We start from the raw sequence: 16980 nt of genomic DNA on the forward strand, positions 1-16980 counted from the left end.
CAGCTGACTTATTTATTTATTAAAAACAATATATAATCTACCATCTGATAAATTTTCCTTTGGGAGGAAATCACTGAACACATATATATTGTATTTTTTCATATTTGTGTGACCAGCTGACGTATAATCCACCACTTTATAATTAGCTGACAATTTTATTTCTTCAAAATATTAGTCTAATTTTAGTTCGACCCAAATTGGGGGACATCAGAATTCGTTTTAGAAGTATGGCCTTCGGCAAAGTTTCTTATTTTGATCCCTAGAATACGATTTTCACAGAGCAATGAGCGATTTTTAAATCGACCCGCCCTAATATATATATATAATTGGCGCGTGAACCCTTTTTGGGTGTTTGGCCGAGCTCCTCCTCCAATTTGTGGCGTGCGTCTTGATGTTGTTCTACAAAAGGAGGGACCTACAGTTTCAAGCCGACTCCGAACGGCAGATATTTTTATGAGGAGCTTTTTCATGGTAGAAATGCACTCGGAGGTTTGCCATTGCCTGCCGAGGGGCGACCGCTATTAGAAAAATGAAGCCATTATAGCTAATAGTAATGACTATAATAAAATAAGAGCATATCATGCTCTTTGTTGGAATCGACTGTAAAAAATTAAAGCAGCATTTTTTAGGGTTAATATTAATAAACCTCATACATACATACATATATTATATAATTTAAAATTTACACAATTTTTTTCTTCAAAAAGAGTGGACAAATAATAGTGCAAATGAAATACAAAACACTCAAGGTCGAACTCACAGTGAATGTGATTTAAATTTACTTGAAAGTAAATTATAGAACCTGCTGTGAAATAAAAAAATAAAATTATAGAACCTGGAGGGAAATAAATGAAGGTGGTCGGAAATGTCTAGTCGACATTACTGCCTTGTGTAAATGTTAAAACGGAGGGACCTATAGTTTTTAGCCGACTCCGAACGGCGAATGGTTTTTATGAGGAGCTTTTTCATGGCAGGAGTACGCTCCGAAAAAACGGTTATTTGATGTTCATGCATGGAGATTCGAACCTACGCACTCTCGAATGGAGTGCGCACCAATCGAAATACTGCGCATTTAGTGCTTTAGTTTTTCATTTTTCGATTAGTGTTCTTAAGGTCGCACATAATAAATGTAGATTTGCACATAATTAGTCTTCTATTTGGAATTTTAACGTTGTTGTCTGAAATTTGGAACAAACGTCGTAAAAGTATTTTGGAAATGTTGCTGTTTCGCGGCAAAACATACTGACGATAAAATCATTCAAACTGATTTTTTTGTTGCTTTATTTTTGATTGTATGGATGTCAAAGTGTTCTGATTTGTTTATATTCTGATTGAAATTAATGAAGTTCGCGCATAGTAATCAGTTAATTTGGCATTCGAACCACCAAATTGCAAAATCAAAATACATACACAGTTTCATCTGAGCAACTACTGCGTATGTATCATTGTCTCCCGCCGCGACTTAGTGTATTAGTTTTCCTGTTTTTGCGTAAAACCAAAGTCCCGCGTACCATTATTTACATAAACACACTCCAAAAAATCTTGAAACAACAAACAAACAAACCAAGTGGATAAGCCAGCAGATAATTTTAGTCCGTCTAAATAAGAGCGGGGTCCTGGCCAATATCTCGACACGCCAAATTTCAGAAACTGTCTCTTCTTTCCATAAAACCAAACTGATGACCATACGTTTTCTAACCATCATCGCTGTCATCAACTTAACAGAGCAAGCGAAATCGTATTAACGTATTCCAAATTGAAAAAAAAAATAGTTTAAAAAAACTAAAACTTTTAGTTTTTTTAAACTATTTTTTATTTCCTACTTTTTAGTTCGATTAGCAAAAAAAGCGTGTTTTTTAGTTTTTTTTTAACTATTTTTTTATTTTTAGTATATGTAGGTGTTTACGAGTAATATACTATTACACAACTGCACACTAAATACTAACCTCAATGGTGATGTGGAAACTAAAAATTCCCAATTTTTGTTTAAAAAAATACCTAATTCATGTTTCTACCGGTATGGAAATATTGGCAAATGTTATAAAAAATGCACATTTTTCAGCGCTCTCACGAGAAAAAGAGTTTCCCATCTAGTCATCTATGTTGTGTGTTCCGAGTCGATCAGATTTTTAGAAGCCAGTGAAAATTAAGCTCAAAGATTCCGTTACAGTCATTCATACATACAACCCGAGCTAATAAAAGTGTGTTAAAAAAATAAAATATTAATCCTGGCAATCCTAATAAGGATAATGGAAAATTTATCTCACACTGCACTCGTTCTTCGTGACTATTTCGCCAAAAATTCCACGCATATCGTTCCGCAACCACCGTATTCGCCTGATTTGGCTCCGTGAGACTTCTGGCTATTCCCAAAACTCAAGAGACCACTCCGGGGAACGCGTTTCGAGTCGATTGAGGAGATAAAAGCTGAAGCGAAGAAGGTGCTGATGGCTATACCGGAAATGGACTATTTGGCATGTTTCGGGGATTGGAAAAATCGTTGGCATATGTGTATTTCATCGAGAGGGCATTCTTTTGAAGGGGATGAAATTAATTTACAAGAATAAGTAAAGATTTTTCATTTTAACCAAATTCACCTTACCTTTTGCCCATAGGTAAAAAAAGAAAATATTAATCCTGGAAATCCCGATAAAAATAATGGAAAACTTTTATTGCAAATTATTGCATTGTCATCGGTCCTTGATAGGTGTGCAAAATTCCAAGTCGATCAGATGTTTAGAAGCCAGTGAAAATTAAGTTCAAAGATTCCGTTACATACATACATACATACATACAACCCGACCTAATAAAAGTGTGTTAAAAAGAGTCAAAGCCATATCACGCGATTATACAGGTGTCACCTCGCGGAAATCCGACGAACTCCTGCTCAAAACAAACAACTTGAAAGATGTGCAGATCTTCCTCAAAGCTATGCAAGCTGCAGGATTTTTGAAAATTCCCGTCAGAGTCCATACCGGCCTAAGTTTTTCATTCATTTTTTTATTTATAATCATTACAATTAAACTTATGAATTAAACGCGGCCAGCGAAGCTGTAGTGGTTGTCTGTAGGTGAATACGGCCATTCTGTATATAAACTTTTAAATAAATGCAATGCGTGCATATATGTAGCAGTCTAATATCGGAAATAACAAAATTTATAATAGTACTTTTAAAATAGACTAAAGGAAATTACAAAGTTATATTTTATTTTTTCAATATCGCATTTAGGACTAATCATGAACGCTGCATAACATCACTCCCTACTCGAGAATAGTTAGAGAATTTTAGTAACCATCTATTGCGACAAACAAAATATCTTTAACGTTCTATGTAATTGAAACGATTCCATTCTTCAAATAAGTACTTAATAACGTTTCCAACTATGTGACTCCCCATATTAATTCTCCTGAAAACATGGTGGGAAAATTGTTTAATGATTGAGAATTAGAATTTTGATTTTTTAAATATTCAGCAATCAATTGTGTTTGAATTGCTTACACTTGAGCAAGAATCTAATAAATCGAGTTAGGCTGTATAATTGTGTTTTCTTGTGAGAAGATATTTACTAATTGTATATCAAGGTTTATTGTAATTAATCTTCCGTTTTGCGATCCATTTAAATTAAATAAACTGATGACAACGGATGTCAATATAGTATATTATATTCAGCTTAACCCTAGAAATTAATTTTTGATCGTGTAACATTGTTATGCTGAAAACAGTGACCGACGTACGCAGTCCCTTACCGCAGCCCCTAACGAGCACAAAACTGAGCAATACTCATCCCGTGGGGAACAACTACGTTCTTTTAGTTACATATTCACCCAATACATCGGTTTGTGTGTGTATGTGTTTGGTTGTATCTAGACAATGTTGCCATTGATATTTTTGCTTACACTTTCACACATCCGCGTTGTCACTTACAATTTTTCATTGTTTAATAAACCAAAGCCAAAAACCAACAAATTCAAATAGTGTAATCTGTGATTAACATTAGTCAACAGTGTTTTTAAATTATTTTAATAAAAATTATAATTTTTCTAAGTTTATTTTGTAAATGATTTCGTTTGGCAACACTGTGTGGTGAGAGAGCAATCAGATGACAGGGTTCTACGGGATTTTTCAAAAATCGTGAAATAAAATCTACGATACTACGATACGGAAGTAAGGCATTTTTCATTTACATGGGGTTCTCATTAGTTTGATCGTAGCAGCTGACAGGGGACTACGTTTACGTCGGTCACTTTTTTCAGCATTACTTCGCTTACGCTACAATGCGCAAAGAATAAATAGTGGGGTTTGATAACAAATTAGCCTTGGTCTGCCATCAATCCAAATACACAGCGTAAGCGAAAATTGTCTCCCAATTCTCGACTGCTTTCTTGCAAAAACAAGGAACAACTATTTCGGCGGCTGTCGTAGTGGATCAGGGTGGACTACAAAATGCCAGAAACAATTAAAAAAGAAAACCAATTTAACGGGAGTTTTAGGTGAGCATTTCCATAAAATGTTGCACAAAGCAAAATCTTAGTGGAAACGTTGTTATATGTATATCTTGTTACATTACAAATACAAAATATAGTTTTAAAATGCTAATACAAAAAAAAAAAAATTAAAAAAAACAATGTATTTTATATTAAAATGAAGCTCTGATAATAATTACCATTTGTCTAAACCCGTTTTTTCATTGAGTTCCGAACTATTTTTCTATTTATAGGTACTGGAGCAATGTGGACTTTTTGGAGACAAGACTACTAAGTCATATGCTGAAAAAAGTTTTTTTCACAATCACCCATCTTCTTATTTAACACACTACTGGAATGATTTAGCCAGGTAAGCTAACTAAATACAATATAATTTACACAGGGTTTGTATTAACCTCTTCGTAGCAGCAATATTACCGAAATCATTGCTCTGCTCTCGTTACTAATCCGAACTTGAATAGATGAGTAGTGAAGCCGCTAGCGTAAAGCTACGGGCACACGCTCATGCATTTGCTGTCCAGAAGCTTATATGTGTGCGTGTCGGGTGACACACGTACTTGCTTCGTGTCACACATACTTGTTGTCGGCTTTTGCATGATGAAAATAAAATATTTAAAAATTTTTCGCGGGCAAGCGTCATGCATATAAACTGCTGGACAGAAAATGCATGAGCGTGTCGCCGTAGCTTAAAACGCGCGATCAATTGTTTTACTCCGCCCCAAGCTACGTTTCGTTACTCTTAGTAGCTCAGTTTAAAAAAATGTTCAGTACTCTCTGTAGTTGAAGTAGTAGCAGAAAACTTATTCTGAATACAGTGACCGACGTAAACGTAGTCCCCCGTCAGCTGTTACGATCAAACTAATGAGAACCCCATATAAATGAAAAATTCCTTACTTCCGTATCGTAGATTTTATTTCACAATTTTTGAAAAATCCCGTAGAACTCTGTCATCTGATTGCTCTCTCACCACACGGTGTTGCCAAACGAAATCATTTACAAAATAAACTTAGAAAAATTATAATTTTTATTAAAATAATTTAAAAACACTGTTGAATAATGCTAATTATAGATAAATGAACTATTTGCATTTGTTGGTTTTTGGCTTTGGTTTATTAAACAATGAAAAATTGTAACTAATAACGCTGATGTGTGAAAAAGTGTGTAAGGAAAAATATCAATGGCAACATTGATAAACAGATAGTAGATAGAACCAAACACATACATACACAAACCGATTTATTGTGTAAATATTATATGTAACTAAAAGAACGCAATTGCTCTCTACGGAATGAGTTTTTGTGCTCGTTAGGGGCTGCGGTAAGGGATTGCGTACGTCGGTCACTGTTTTCAGCATTAGAATCGGTCGTAGCGCTTCTTGCGAGATTACTTATGTGTACTCCAGCTAACGCTACTACTCTCACTTCTGATGCGCTACTACTACTCCCATAGCTGCTACTTGAGCAGTGTTCGTTTTTGTGTTGTTAAATACATTTTGGCTGCGTTTTTGCGGAGGTAAATTATATTTTTTTATGTATGTATGTCTCTAATGTGCCATATAGTGTTAATTCACGTTCTATGTCAAATCACATGTAGATATATGTTTTATAGTAAATATAAAATATAAATTGAAAATCAGGAAAAAAGAAGATTGTTTTTAAATTTCAAATCAACGCAAATGAATAACTAAGAAACAATCGTCTTTTTTCCTGATCATCCAGGAATTTTTCGTTTCAATTTATATGTTTTATTAAGCATTGGAGCTTTTTTAACAATTATCCATTTATATTTTTCAAAACAAAAACGAAAAAAATTTTTTTTTCTACGAACACATAATTTCATTTGAACATTCGGATTTCACATTAAATTCTCAAATTTCGTAAGAAATTATTCACTGTTCCAAAATCCACTCCAAAAAAATTCACAAAAAGTTTTTACACTTTACACTTACGTCTTCTCCTTATGACATCCAAATCAGAAAGAAATATTGACACATTGTAATTCACACTGTCAATTTGACAGTTCAGTTCCGCCCCAAGCGTTAAAAAAGTGAACGACATTATGGCTGGTACAAAAGAACGCTGTACGCGTTGCCAGTGTTCCGAATTACAACCAAACTTTACGAACCCTTTTTTCAATACTTACTTAACAATGTGTGTAAGTTTGGTTTAATTCGGTGCAAAGACACGGCGGGTCCACGTTTTGGCATATATTTTGAGACCCTAGTCATCAATAGGTATGAAAATTACCCCGTATTAAAGCACTTAAAGCTTTCATTTGATACCCATATTGTACATACACAACCAAAGGTTACCCGGGTCAACGTTGTGACCCCTACCTCGAGACCCCAGTCACGGAGCGGCATGAAAAATACTCTGTACTAAAGCATTCACCAACAGCTTCAATTTGATATCCATATTGCACAAACACATTCTAGGCTCCACGTTTTGGTCTCTATCTCGAGACCCTAGTCACGGAGCGGCATGAAAAATACTCTGTACTAAAGCATTCACCAACAGCTTCAATTTGATATCCATATTGTACAAACACATTCTAGGGTCCACGTGTTGGTCTCTATCTCGAGACCCTAGTCACGGAGCGGCATGAAAAATACTCTGAACTAAAGCATTCACCAACAGCTTCCATCTGATACCCATATTGTACATACACATCCGAAGGTTACCCGGGTCCACGTTTTGACCTATATCTCGAGCCCTATCCACCAATAGGCATCCAAACTATACGTAAACCATCTTCAATACCTACTTAACAATGTGTGTAAGTTTGGTTTAATTCGGTGCAAAGACACGGCCGGTTAGCGAACACACACAAAAAGTTGACTTTATTTTATATATAAGATGAGAAAACAGCAACAGTGTGTAGATGCAACCATGCTCGATATTTTCAGGAATACACCATGTGATTAATATTTATTTACTACAAACAAAGGGTCCTCCTTTAACACGTTGGCCAAAGCCTTTTTAGAATTTTGATCGTTCAGTAGCAGTGGCATTTAACAATTTTGGTCACCTGAGGCCAACAACTTTTTTATGTTCTTTTTGTTTCTTAGTGCCTAAAAATAAGTTTTGACTACTCGCGACGCTAATTTTGCAGTTATAATGGTTTTTTTTGTGTCGCACATTTTCGTGCGACATGGCCTGGGAGATCATAAAACATGTTGTGGGGCCACGTCGCACGAAAATGTGCGACAGTAATTTTTTGTAGTTTTCGAGTTGTATTTGATATTTTTAGTTTATTTTACTTAGTTTTCTACCAGGAAGCGAAGGCAACGAGCTTTTGAAAAACCTCTTGCTGTTATTGATTACAACAAAGCCAAATTAGGTGTTGATATATCCGATCAAATGACCGCCTACGCCACCACTCTCAGAAGAGGTGTTAAGTGGTACCGCAAAGTGGCTTTTGAACTGTTACTAGGAATGTCTGTCGTAAATGCTTTTATAATATATAAAAAGGCTACAAACAAACAAATTTCAATAACTAAGTTCCGGCAGGAGACTTCAAATGCTTTGTTGGACTTCATGTCTCCAGAACCCATAACAAAAGGAAAACATTTTATAGAAAAAAGAAAGGACGACAACGGAAAAACAATAAGGCGTGCTTGTGTATTGTGTTATGCCATGTCAAAAAAATCTGCTGAGAGAGTAACAGCCAGAAAGAGCTTGAAAAGGACCACCACCTACTGCCCAATAAACCGCAACTATGTGTAGAATGTTTTCCTAAATATTCCCACCAGAAGAATTAATTTTTGCACTGATCTCCATTAAAAAATTGAATTTTTAATTATAAGTTTATTGTTTTTCTACTGATTTCCATTTGAATTTACATACATATATATTTTTATATTTGTTTTGTTCATAAATGAACTAATTTTTAAAAGAATTAATAAAAAGACAAATTTTAATTTACAACTTTTTTATTATCCAAAAAAATACCATTAAAAATACACAACGGCCATGGGAAATACACCAAAATGTTCACCACAGGCCAGAGAATCCAAATCCTATGTAAAATTCCATATTAAAATGTACAAAAATGTGTGACGTGGCCTCAGGGTACATTTACGTGTCGCACGAAAATGTGCGACGTGGCCTCAGGGTAACATTTAGGTGTCGCACGAAAATGTGCGAGGTGGCCTCAGGGTAACATTTAGGTGTCGCACGAAAACGTGCGACGTGGCAGCCAACGTGTTAAAACACGTCTGTCGATAACAGATTTTTGTATTGCTATGGTTTCCCTTGCCGATGATTGAATGGTTCTGAACTTTTTTGTATTTTCACGAATTTTAGCAGGTAGGCAAGTGCTAATGCGACAAAAATGAAATTTGTAAAAATACAGGCTAACTATGGAAATGCTTGGTTTTTACAAATAATGAGGTAATTAGTGCGGCTATTACCTCCACCAAATATATAAAAACATCAAAACAAATCAAATAAACATATTTTCGTATTTTATTAAAGCATATTTTTTTATATTTATATATAATGATAATTTTATGTATCTTTTTTTGTCCAAAAAATAAAAAAAACTAAGGCGCAGAAATTATAATGAAATGCAATACTGTACATAATATAAATAAAGCCTCTAATCATTTTTTTTTATTTCCTACATTACTTTTTTTACACAATTTTTTAACAATTATGAAGATTATTAAATATATTTCCTCATGGCCAGTGCCAAGGCGAATACAGCGATTACATTTTAGGGCAACAATTACATTTTACACAGAACAGTTGTTTTAGCATACGAGAATTCATGTTTAATTTAATAGGTCAATTGGTCGGATTCTCTTCAGACGTCGTAAAGTTCTTTTTTCAAGTTTTGACTTCTTTGTTTTTGTGCTGGTTTATTTCGTTAAAATATCTAGTTGATATCGTTTTTATTTCTTCGTCGATTGATGATATATTGACCGTTGTATGTATAACATTATTTTTTTGTGTACCTGTCAGACATTGTTATTATACGTAAGATTTTTAATTGTTGTCGTTGTAATTTGTTTATGTGAGTTCTTTTTGCAGTTCCCCACACTTTAAGTCCGTACGTCCAGATTGGTTTCATGTCCGCGTTGTATACTAAAAGTTTGTTGGACATACTGAGCTTAAAATTTTTACCTACTAGCCAATGCAATTGTCGAAATTTTTCCTTTATTTGTTTTATTTTATTTTTGACGTAACCTTTCCAAGTTCATTTTGAATCCAGATAGATTCCAAGATATTTTACACATGCTTCAATTAGTATATTTTTATTGTTGAGCTTAATCGGCATGGCAGCAACATCTTTTCTTGTCATAAATATTACTTGTACAGATTTGTTCTCATTTACTTTTAAACTCCATTTGTCAAACCACTTCTTTACATTGTTGGTGTACATCTATAACTTTGTTGGTGCGGTTGAGAGGTTTTTGTCAGATGACAATAAAATTGTGTCGTCTGCAAATGTTGCTATAGTTGAATTAGCTTCGTCTGGGAGTGGTATGTCAGAGGTAAATAAGAGGTCCTAGCGCGCCAGGTCCTAGAACGCTGCCTTGAGGGGCTTCTGCTGTTATTGGATGTATATCTGAGTGTTGGTCATTGTATTTAATGTAAAGGGTGGTCGCTTAGAAGCTGGACTGAGAGCAGGGGACTCGATATAAACCCCTCAAAAACTCAAATAATTTTCTTTACAAAGAAACATAGGCTCCCTATAATCTCCCCGCTAATTTTTAAGGGTGTGGAGATTCCTTTGAAAGAGAATGTCAAGTACCTAGGACTCATATTAGACAGGAAACTCACGTGGAAATCTAATATTGAGGAAAGAGTAAAGAAGGCCAACGTTGCATTATACACTTGCAAAAAAGCGGTCGGTATCAAATGGGGACTAACACCCCGTATCACGCACTGGCTCTATACTTCGGTAGTTAGGCCAATCTTAATGCACGGAATACTTGTATGGTGGCCATCTGCTCAAAAGGCGACTTACGCTAAAATCATGAGTAAGGTCCAAAGAACAGCTTTTTTATGCATCTCTGGCGCTTTAAGGACTACCCCTAAATCTGGTAGGAAAACACGTGGCCGCCGCCTCGGCGCTCAGACTAAAAAGTATGGCGCTATGGAAAGACCGGTGCTTTGGCCACGCTTCCATTTTGCACTCTCTGAATAGCCATAAACAAGAAATAGACTACTCTATCCCTAGACTCACCTTCGAAAGGCTCTTCAAGACGAGTATACCGTCAAGAAGGGAGTGGCATACAACAAGGCCAAGGGGAGAATTAAACTTTTATACAGATAGCTCCAAGCTAGACGATAAGGTTGGCTACGGAGTTTTCTCGAAGGAATTAGGACTGGAACTATCCGTTTGACTACTAGACTACTGCAGCGTCTATCAGGCAGAGGTACTAGCTATAAAAGAAGTGGCTACATACCTAAATACGCACGCCGTAACAAAAACGATTATAAGTATATTCTCGGATAGCCAGGCGGCCATCAAATCAATGAATGCGGCTTTACTAAGATCGAAGGTTGCACAGGAATGCCGGGCAGCTCTAAATGATATTAGTGACTTATTCAAGGTCAGCCTTATTTGGGTTCCGGGACATAGAGATATTGAGGGAAACTGTAAAGCAGATGAGCTAGCCAGAAAGGGTACCGCTCTCCAATTGCTGAGTGATAAAAGTACCATTGGAATACCCATGGCCACGAGTAAACTAATAATAAAAAACCACTTTATCCAAGAGGCCAATAGGTCATGGAGAAATGAAGATACGTGTCTAACAGCTAGGCTACTATGGCCGCAAATAAACAAGAAAAGAACAAAGGAACTGCTTAGTCTCTCAAGAGACAATATCTCCAAGGTCGTGGCTTGCTTAACCGGTCACTGGCTATTTGGCAGGCATTCCTCGAGACTAGGAGTTTTCTCCCATGAATATTGCAGAAGTTGCAGAGATGAGGAAGAGGAGGAAACAGTTGAGCACTTCCTTTGCAATTGTCCAGCCCTAGCTAAAATCAGAACAGGTTGTCTAGGTAAATACTTTTTTAATTCTCTTACAGAACTGTCTGGCGTGGGGTTGGCATCAATACTACGCTTCATAAGAGCCACGAAATGGTTCCACGAAGGAACATAACCGACTACCACCATAACCTAACCTAACCTAAAGGGTGGTTAAGTTTCAAGGGCCGGTGCTGGGTTTGAATAAAATACAATTTTTTAGGCGATTATTATCATTTCTTTTTATTATGATAATATTGGTATGGGTCAATTACGTATGAAACAAAATATCGGCCAAATGGCCGCCCCGGCCTCGGCGGCACACCTGCATCCGATGGTCCAAATTTTCGATGACGCTGTGGCATAATTGAGGTTCTATGCCGTTAATGTGCCGAATTATCACGTCCTTTAGCTCTTGAATTGTTGCTGGCTTATCGACGTACACTTTTCTTTCAAATAACCCCAAAGAAAGAAGTCCAAAATTTAACCACCCTTTAGAAGCATCGATCATTAAGGTAGCTCTTGATAATTGAATAATAGTCCAGTGGTAATATTGTCCTAATTTTATGCAAGAGGCCTTTGTGCCAAACTTTGTCAAAAGCTTTTGCGATGTCCAAAAATACAGCAACGCAGTATCGTTTATTTTCCATGTCTGAAATTACTTTTGCGTAACTCGATGTATTTGTTGGATAGTTGAATGTTTTTTTCGAAAACCGAATTGATGATATGGAATGATATTTTTCGTGTCAAGTATTGGGGTAATTCTATCATGTAAACATTTTTCTGCAATTTTTCAATTGGACTTTCCAAATGGGGCAAATTAGTGTTACGGGTAAAATATTTTCCAAAGTTTCATAGTCTGTTCCAGCTATAACTAATTTTAATGAACATTAAATAATATACTACATTCTGCCATACGACCAACATATGATCTAGGCAATTATTTTTTATTAATCTTGACTTTAATAGTTTGATGCCTAATAGTTCTAGCACCTACACTACCAGTTGAGTAATTTTCTTTATTCTCTATACTTAGTTTATGTAGTTGTATTAAATGTTATTTTAAATTGAATAGTAGTCCAGTTTTCATTGTCTTGAGACACGTTTTAAACTTTACATTTTCATCATCAAGGGAATCGAAATACTTAAAATCATTAAACGAGTTTTTCCGCGATGTCATTTTCAGACTGCAGCTCATTAATTACTGTTGCTAAAACATAAAACCATAAACCATAACTTGACATAGAATGTAAATTAGCACCATATTGACCTGGTGTCCTACCTAATTTGTAAGTTATGTTTTCAGTGTACCTTCGCAAAAACGCATACAAAATGTATCTAACACAACAAAACCGAACACTGCTCAAGCTATGGGAGTAGTGAGAGTAGTAGCGTTAGCTGGAGTACACATGAATAATCTCGCAAATAGCGCTACGGCCGTTTCTATGTTTTCTGCCACTACTCCAACTACAGAGAATAATGAAACAATTTTTGAAGTACTCTGAGCTCCTAGCAGTAACGAAACGTAGTTTGGAGCGGAGTAAAACAATTGATCACGCGTTTTGCACTAGCTGCTCCACTACTCATCTGTTCAAGTTGCGAGTAGTAGCGAGAGTAAAAGTGAAAACAAGGAAGCAGCGGAGCAATTTCAATCCCTGAATTTATATATATGTAGTTTTAAATGTATTATATACACTTAGCCCACAAAGTCTGCGTTCACCTTAGACTTTTTGCGTGTAATGTGAAAATAAAACATAAATCTATAATTCAAATCAAATTATTGCCATAAGTTTATTCCTTATTTTCTTAAGTTTAAATAACAGAAACAATAATTATATTAATCTTCTCGATATTGATATAACGTGACATAAGTGCCATAACAAAAGAAATAAATAACCAAAAAGTCTGCGTTCAGTTTTACATCAAGTATGAAAAATATGAAAAATATTATCTTAAAAAGAAAATTAATATCTAGTTGGGTAGCCCCGTAGTTTTAAAACTTCCGCCAATCGGTTTGGCATCGAATATACCAACTTCTCTGTCTCTTCTGTTGTAATTTTCTCCCATTCTGTCTGCAGAACATTTCGTAAGGACTCTTTACTAGTTATTACATGCTGTCGTATTTTTTTCTCTAGTAAATCCCAAAGGTGCTCTATGGGGTTGAGGTCGGGTGATTGGGGGGGCGTTTTAAGCTGTCTTGGAGCATTATACAATAGCCAAAGTCGTACAACCTCCGCTGTGTGCTTTGGGTCATTGTCTTGTTGAAACCAAAACGTTGATGGCAATCCAAGATTTTCTGCACTTTGCTTTAAATTTTGTTTTAAAATATTAAGATACCACCTATCCATTGTGGATTCAATAAAGCTCAGTTTACCCACACCAGCAGCTGCCATACAACCCCACACCATAATGCCACCACCACCATGCTTGACAGTGCCTACAAGGTTTTGTTTTTCCAGCGCTGTTCCTGGTTTCCGCCAAACAATTTGACGTCCTTTAATGCCGAAAATGCAATACTTACTTTCATCTGAAAATATAACTTGTTTCCAGAACTCTGGAGACTTATTTATATAGGCGTTAGCGAACTCAATACGTTTACGCCGATTGACATGTGAAATGTATGGTTTTTTACGGGCTACCCTACCATGATACCCAGCTTTATGTAAAATTTTTCTTGCAGTTTCCGCACACATTTTTTTATTGAACGTCTGTTGCACGTTTTCAACAATTTTTGTGGACGTAGTTCGCGGATTTGTCTTCGCCATGCATATTATTTTGCGTTCTTCTCGAAAAGATAATTTTTTTGGACGACCATTTCTCGGCTTAGATGTTAAAATCCCAGTTGCTTTAAAATTATTTATAACGCGTTGTACAGAGGAATACGTTCTTCCAACAGTTTGGCCTATTTTTCGAAAGGATTTTCCTTCTTTCCATAATTTGATAATTATTTTTCTTTCTCCAACACTAATTTCTTTTCCTTTTGACTCCATGCTTAAAAATTAATCCTTTCCGTAAACAAGATGCAGCATTGGGTGCGTTAAACAACTGACTAATATGCAAATAATAAAAACTGCGCAATAAAAAGCAAGAAGCATTCTTAAAACTAACGGTATCATTTAAACAAATAAACTGAACGCAGACTTTTTGGCGGTTGTATTTAGTTGTCGCGACATTCAAATGCCGTTATCTCGCATATGCATGCACGAATCTGAACAATTTTTTCACAGTTTTGCAACTGAATATGTAGAGAATAAATAAACGAAAAGCATTGTTTTGTAAAATACATAAGTGCTGTATATTAATATAACATATAATATTTAGTGAGGTGAACGCAGACTTTGTGGGCTAAGTGTATAATTTAAGTACAATATAAGCTTAAGTTTTTAGTACGACAGCTTTTTAAGAAAAGTGGAGGCAAACACGCCCGAAAACACGTTTAAGATAATCATACCATAAAACTATTGGGTTGGCAACTAAGTAATTGAGGATTTCACTCATAGACGACTTCAGCTGAATTTTTAGGTTTGCAGACGATAGTTGGCAATTCAGCTGTCAATCAGTAAAAAAAGTTTTTTGATCGGTAGCGTAGTTTTCGTTTGGCGTTCGTTGAAAACTTGAAAATCAAAAGGAACATTTTCGTCATATTTTGCTTTTTTATTTGGGCAAAGGGAAAACCGCATCGCAAGCTCATACAAATTTGTGTGCTGTTTATGGTGACGAAGCGTTAAAGAAACGGCAGTGTCAAAATTGGTTTGACAAATTTCGTCCTGGTGATTTTTCATTCAAAGATGAAAAACGCTCTGGTCGTCCAGTTGAAGTTGATGAAGCCCTAATCAAAGCAATAATCGATTCGGATCGTCACAGTATAACACGTGAGATTGCAGAGAAGCTTCATGAATCACATACATACATGCATCGAAAATCACTTAAAACAACTTGGCTATGTTCAAAAACTCAATATAAGGGTTCCTCACGATTTGAAAGAAACGCATTTAACGCAACGCATTAACAGCTGCCATTTGCTAAAGAAACCTAATGAAAAAAATCCATTTTTAAAACGATTGATAGCTGGCGATGAAAAATGGGATGTTTACAACAATATTAAGCGGAAAAGTTCGTGGAGCAGGCCAGGTGAACGAGCTCAAACAACATCAAAAGCTAATATTTATCAAAAGAAGGTTCTGTTATCTGTTTGGTGGGACTACAAAGGAATTGTCTACTTTAAACTTTTACCACCAAACCGAACGACCAATTCTGATGTCTACATTGAACAACTAACGAAATTAAACAATGCAGTTGAAGAAAAGCGGCCCGAATTGACAAATCGAAAAGGTATTGATTCCATCATGACAATGCAAGGCCAGACACATCTTTGGCCACTCGGCAAAAATTATTGGAGCTTGGTTGGGATTTTTTGCCACATCCTCCATATAGTCCTGACCTTGCACCATCTGATTACTTTTTGTTTCGATACAACAAATTTTAAACCATTTCGTTTCCATAATTACGCTGTTATAGTCACAAAGAAACACTTGTCCGGAAAAGACGGTTTCTCCCGATTTCGAGTATGAGGAATTTAACTGTATCACTAGTTTTTCAAGTTTTCTGCTCGCCTTCACAAATTTTTTTTTTTTTTTAATTTTACATTAAGTATTTATTCCCAGACATCTGGTATTTCAGATATGTGGTTTGGCGTTATTATTTTGTTTATTTATTTACAAACGTGGTATAATAATATAATTATTTTAACACGAGAATAGGAGCACTGGCTGCCAGGACTGATTTGTTATAAAATGAATTATGAATTAATTACAGGCAAACTAGGTAAAGTTATAGTAAATTAGTTAAATAAGTTTCTTTAAATCGGTCTGTGCTAAGTAATCTGATATTTTTATAATATTTTCGTAGCATATATTTTTTAATAGAGATGATGGGATTTGGGCCCCAAAAATATTGCTCCTTACTGTGGAAAATTGTGTGCAGTTGTCGAGAAGATGAATTGATGTTAGTGGTGATGTAGGGCAGTGCTGGCAGTTTGGCCGGCTAGTTCTGTTGAATATATAGGAGTGGCTTGCCATCGTGTGCCTAAGCCGTAGCCGAACAAACATTTTGACATCATTGCAACGGCAGTAAGATGGATAGTCGGGTTTTAGCCTGTTTGGATTAAATGTAGGGTATTGGTGCTGTGTAGATCCCCATGTAACCAATTGTTTTTGATACAGGTAATTGAGTACATATTTATTGAAGTTTTTTTTCGAAAACTTGTTAAATGTTCTGAGCGATTCTATGGCGGCCAATTTAGCTCGTTCGTCCGCTATTTCGTTCCCTTTAATGCCTGCGTGGCCTGGTACCCACATTAATTTTATTGTATGTTGTTGTTATTGCCGATTAGTTTGTTGCGAATTTGGGAAATAACATAAGTTTTATTTCTTATATTCAGTATTGACGCTATTGTTGATCTGCTGTCCGTGCATATAAGTGTTTTAAGAATTGAGTTTTCAACAGAAATGGGCCCGT

The 16980-nt window shown here is 35.8% G+C and overlaps 1 protein-coding gene and 1 long non-coding RNA gene across 4 annotated transcripts in view; one reads left to right on the top strand and one right to left on the bottom strand.

Moving 5' to 3' along the window:
• Positions 1-16980, top strand: part of LOC128861190 (uncharacterized) — an 86732-nt gene that overhangs the window by 27729 nt on the left and 42023 nt on the right. For all 3 annotated transcript variants that reach the window (XM_054099142.1, XM_054099144.1, XM_054099143.1), the window contains exon 2: positions 4719-4834. In XM_054099142.1, coding sequence (XP_053955117.1) covers positions 4719-4834 — 116 coding nt within the window. The remainder of the gene's footprint in view (positions 1-4718; positions 4835-16980) is intronic.
• LOC128861192 (uncharacterized) lies at positions 1965-3650 on the bottom strand. The gene is made up of 4 exons (XR_008454351.1): positions 3500-3650; positions 2603-3407; positions 2268-2532; positions 1965-2192 (listed from the first exon to the last, which is right to left on the bottom strand). It is a non-coding gene; the product is annotated as an uncharacterized LOC128861192 (long non-coding RNA).

Source organism: Anastrepha ludens, chromosome 4, assembly GCF_028408465.1.
Source record: "Anastrepha ludens isolate Willacy chromosome 4, idAnaLude1.1, whole genome shotgun sequence".
Lineage (NCBI taxonomy): Eukaryota > Metazoa > Arthropoda > Insecta > Diptera > Tephritidae > Anastrepha > Anastrepha ludens.